At 39.3% G+C, this 5000-nt stretch overlaps 1 protein-coding gene across 1 annotated transcript in view; it reads right to left on the bottom strand.

The window, feature by feature from the left end:
- The window catches only part of rnf32 (ring finger protein 32), a gene marked incomplete at its 5' end in the record, with an annotated part of 48655 nt that extends 43796 nt beyond the window's left edge, over window positions 1-4859 (bottom strand). The window contains 2 exons of the mRNA XM_079661852.1: window positions 3967-4075; window positions 4660-4859. Of these exons, the coding sequence (XP_079517978.1) occupies window positions 3967-4075; window positions 4660-4859 (309 nt within the window). The remainder of the gene's footprint in view (window positions 1-3966; window positions 4076-4659) is intronic.
- Between the last annotated feature and the right edge of the window lie 141 nt (window positions 4860-5000).

Genomic DNA, 5000 nt, shown 5'->3' with positions numbered 1-5000 from the left:
ATTAAAACATTAGGAGTAAGAAGGCAATCAAAACTAATTAGATATTTAAAAAGAATTGAATATGAAGTATCAAAATGTGTTTTTACTTGATCTGACCATTAAAGTATAATTCTATCGTATCGTGTCTTGTACTTGAGTAAAAGTAGAAGTACTCAGATCTTGTACTTGAGTAAAAGTAGAAGTACTCAGATCTTGTACTTGAGTAAAAGTAGAAGTACTCAGATCATGTACTTGAGTAAAAGTAGAAGTACTCAGATCTTACTTGAGTAAAAGTAGAAATACTCAGATCTTGTACTTGAGTAAAAGTAGAAGTACTCAGATCATGTACTTGAGTAAAAGTAGAAGTACTCAGATCTTGTACTTGAGTAAAAGTAGAAGTACTCAGATCTTGTTCTTGAGTAAAAGTAGAAGTACTCAGATCCTCTACTTGAGTAAAAGTAGAAGTACTCAGATCTTGTACTTGAGTAAAAGTAGAAGTACTCAGATCTTGTACTTGAGCAAAAGTAGAAGTACTCAGATCTTGTTCTTGAGTAAAAGTAGAAGTACTCTGATCTTGTACTTGAGTAAAAGTAGAAATACTCAGATCTTGTACTTGAGTAAAAGTAGAAGTACTCAGATCTTGTTCTTGAGTAAAAGTAGAAGTACTCAGATCCTCTACTTGAGCAAAAGTAGAAGTACTCAGATCTTGTTCTTGAGTAAAAGTAGAAGTACTCTGATCTTGTTCTTGAGTAAAAGTAGAAGTACTCAGATCATGTACTTGAGTAAAAGTAGAAGTACTCAGATCTTGTACTTGAGTAAAACTAGAAGTACTCAGATCTTGTACTTGAGTAAAAGTAGAAGTACTCAGATCTTGTAGTAAAAGTAGAAGTACTCAGATCTTGTACTTGAGTAAAAGGAGAAGTACTCAGATCTTGTACTTGAGTAAAAGTAGAAGTACTCAGATCTTGTTCTTGAGTAAAAGTAGAAGTACTCAGATCATGTACTTGAGTAAAAGTAGAAGTACTCAGATCTTGTACTTGAGTAAAACTAGAAGTACTCAGATCTTGTACTTGAGTAAAAGTAGAAGTACTCAGATCTTGTAGTAAAAGTAGAAGTACTCAGATCTTGTACTTGAGTAAAAGGAGAAGTACTCAGATCTTGTTCTTGAGTCAAAGTAGAAGTACTCAGATCTTGTACTTGAGTAAAAGTAGAAGTACTCAGATCTTGTTCTTGAGTAAAAGTAGAAGTACTCTGATCTTGTACTTGAGTAAAACTAGAAGTACTCAGATCTTGTACTTGAGTAAAAGTAGAAGTACTCAGATCTTGTGGTAAAAGTAGAAGTACTCAGATCTTGTACTTGAGTAAAAGGAGAAGTACTCAGATCTTGTACTTGAGTAAAAGTAGAAGTACTCAGATCTTGTACTTGAGTAAAAGTAGAAGTACTCAGATTTTGTACTTGAGTAAAAGTAGAAGTACTCAGATCTTGTTCTTGAGTAAAAGTAGAAGTACTCTGATCTTGTTCTTGAGTAAAAGTAGAAGTACTCAGATCCTCTACTTGAGCAAAAGTAGAAGTACTCAGATCTTGTTCTTGAGTAAAAGTAGAAGTACTCTGATCTTGTTCTTGAGTAAAAGTAGAAGTACTCAGATCATGTACTTGAGTAAAAGTAGAAGTACTCAGATCTTGTACTTGAGTAAAACTAGAAGTACTCAGATCTTGTACTTGAGTAAAAGTAGAAGTACTCAGATCTTGTACTTGAGTAAAAGGAGAAGTACTCAGATCTTGTACTTGAGTAAAAGTAGAAGTACTCAGATTTTGTACTTGAGTAAAACTAGAAGTACTCAGATCTTGTACTTGAGTAAAAGTAGAAGTACTCAGATCTTGTACTTGAGTAAAAGTAGAAGTACTCAGATCTACATCAAACGCACGCTGAAGGCTCTTTGAGCATCTCTCAGTGATCCTCCTGTTAAATGTGTGTTTCCCATGTGTCTTGATGTGTGTGTGTTGATGTTCCACATGGAGCTGCTGTGATGCAAGGAGCATTTCAGACTTGATCAGAGCGTTAAAGTATTATCGTATCGTAATGTGAGAGTTAATTGGCTCAGTAAACGCTGTGTCTTTGTTTATGTGACACGTTAAGGCGAGGGACACTGACAGGGGACAGTAGGACTCAGACCCCTGAAATACATTATGATCCCCTCCTCACATGTGTCACTTGTGCTTAATCAGCCTGTTTGAAGCACTCTGCATGATTACTGTTAGAAACTCTCCCTGGTCCCCGTCTCGAGCTTGAATCTCAGGATCCATGTATCTGTGATCCTCTCCTCTCTCTAGAAAGCAGTATTCAATGTTTACTTCAGATTAGCTCCACGTCAGAAATGAGCATGCTTGTCATATGTCTCTCTCCATAGAGGCTGAATCATCATGTTAATCACATAGCTATCATATGCCTAGAACAGTCCTGATGCTCTTCTAGTAGGGCTGCTCAATTAATCGTATTTTAATCGCGATTACGATTATGGCTTGTAACGATTACGAAAACAACGTAATCAAAATAAAACGATTTTGTTTTTATTATTACTTTTTTTTTTTTTGGTTTTTCAGTTGAATTATACTTAAAGTTCAGGATAATCAACTGTTCAAAACATACTGTTCACATTTGTTTCTCTCCAATAAATGGATGTTTTCAAAGTCAATGAATAATCGCAATTACAATTATTGACACAAATAATCGAGATTATGATTTTTGCCATAATCGAGCAGCCCTATCTTCTAGGTAATCAGACATCCTGTCATGTTCACAGCTACAGTTGAGACACCTCTGTTATCAGGCTACTCTCATGTTGGAAGAGGACATTCAGGATTTTCCCAACAATTACACAAAGAAACACACTGATGCATCCCGTCTGATATATACGGTGTTTGATCTACGGCTGATTTAAAGAAAGAGAAATCTCTGCATCCTGAACAGCTGATCTCGGGGCTAAAGACATGTTGACCCGTCTGGTCTCTGGTCATCCGTCCCCTCAGTTAGGGGAGGTTCACTAGGTGGCAATGTTCCCTTTTTCTGAGAGCTCAGTGAAGGCACCACAGCCTCAGAGACCCTGAGTCCACTTCTGAATAATCCCTCCGTCAATATGCATGATTTATAGCTTCCAAATGAGACGGGAGAACAAAAGCCTAAAATGACAACCTGCGTCAGGTCGCCAAACATCCTGGTCACCTCTGCACCCTGTCCACACACACACACACACACACACACACACACACACACACACACACACACACACACACACACACACACACACACACACACACACACACACACACACACACACACACACACACACACACACACACACACACACACACACACACACACACACACACACACACACACACACACACACACACACACACACACACACACACACACACACACACACACAGATGGGTGAAGGGACATCAGGCCTTTGTGTTGACCCAGGAATGTCCTCGGTGTTTGACTAAAACACAAAACTCTCTCCACATTAGCAGACAAACAGCGTGCGTCTCACAAAGCATCAAAGGAGCTGGAGAGGGTGAGAGCAGGTGAAGGTGTGTGTGTGTGTGTGTGTGTGTGTGTGTGTGTGTGTGTGTGTGTGTGTGTGTGTGTGTGTGTGTGTGTGTGTGTGTGTGTGTGTGTGTGTGTGTGTGTGTGTGTGTGTGTGTGTGTGTGTGTGTGTGTGTGTGTGTGTGTGTGTGTGTGTGTGTGTGTGTGTGTGTGTGTGTGTGAGCAGTGGGGTCAGTGAGTCCCTGAAGCCCACGTCTCGGCTCTGAAGACGTATGGTGTTTGTTTGAGGCTGTGTTTGACCAACCACCAAACGCTCTGAGAAAGCGTGATGTGTAGAAACCCTAAACTCAAGGAGCCCGATGATGCAACACGACCTTCTGATCGTTAAGCGGGATCCAAAGAAACCCTTTGCTGCAGATTTGAAATCCAAACTCACCTTTGCTTCGAAGAATTGTCGTCGCAGCCGCTTGTCTTTTGGACAGGAGGATTTCCTCAATTCTCTGTAACGTTTTCGGGCAACATAGCCCCGCCAGCATGCTTGAATCCTGCAAAGATATTTACAAGAACTGGTTCAAATGTATCTAAAAATCCCCAAAGATGTGTTCGAAGTCAAGCTGTACAAGCCAATGCTTTGTGAAGCCAGTAGCTTCGTGCTCATGCCAATTCCAATGAATGCACATTAAAACTATTCTTTTTTAATAATTAAAAGCTTAACTAAACCCTGGAGTTGCCCCATGTCCCCCAACTCAGAGATATTCAACAACATGAGCTCATTTATGATAACATCGATTTAAAGATAAATCAAGAGGCACGCTATTGAACCCGAAATGTTTGGGTTGCAGCAGCGAAAAAAGAACAAAACAAAACAAGACATTGCACATAAGTAGAAATGAACAATACTAGAATTGAAAGATCTCAAAATAGAATTAAAAAGCAGAAAATACAAAGTAGACCGTGAAAAAATCTATAAACTCACTTTTGAATTTGATCGCAAGTCAATATTTAAAGAGAGTTCTTTGTGTGTGAAACGTTTCTGTATTTGAGGATTCTTCGTCTTAGATTCAAGATTTTTTTCGACACAATTATTGTTAAATACAGGTTTTTAAAGCATGCATTTATCTGGTCGTACCTGGTGGCACATTGGTGTCTGAACAGGTGCGCTGCGTGGTGGATCACTCGGGTTTCGTACTGATCTTTTCTGCACGTCGGGCAGCACTTCCTCCCAGAGAACCTCTCGAAGGCCTGCAGACACGCTCGATGGTAAACATGCGAACAGGACAGCAACACCTGAGAGAAACGAGCAAGACTCAAAGACTCAATATCATCACATGCACATCAGCTAAAGGGTAGAAATGGCAATGAAATTCTTCTGACCTGAGCTCCTCCAACGAGGCAACATATAACAAAATACTGAATCAAAAGTAGAGGCTATTTCCTCAACGATGAATCAATTATTCAGATAATTGTCTG

The sequence above is a fragment of the Notothenia rossii genome (genome assembly GCF_949606895.1).
Source record: "Notothenia rossii genome assembly, chromosome: 12".
Classification (NCBI taxonomy): domain Eukaryota; kingdom Metazoa; phylum Chordata; class Actinopteri; order Perciformes; family Nototheniidae; genus Notothenia; species Notothenia rossii.
This window is presented reverse-complemented; position numbering and strand designations above follow the sequence as displayed.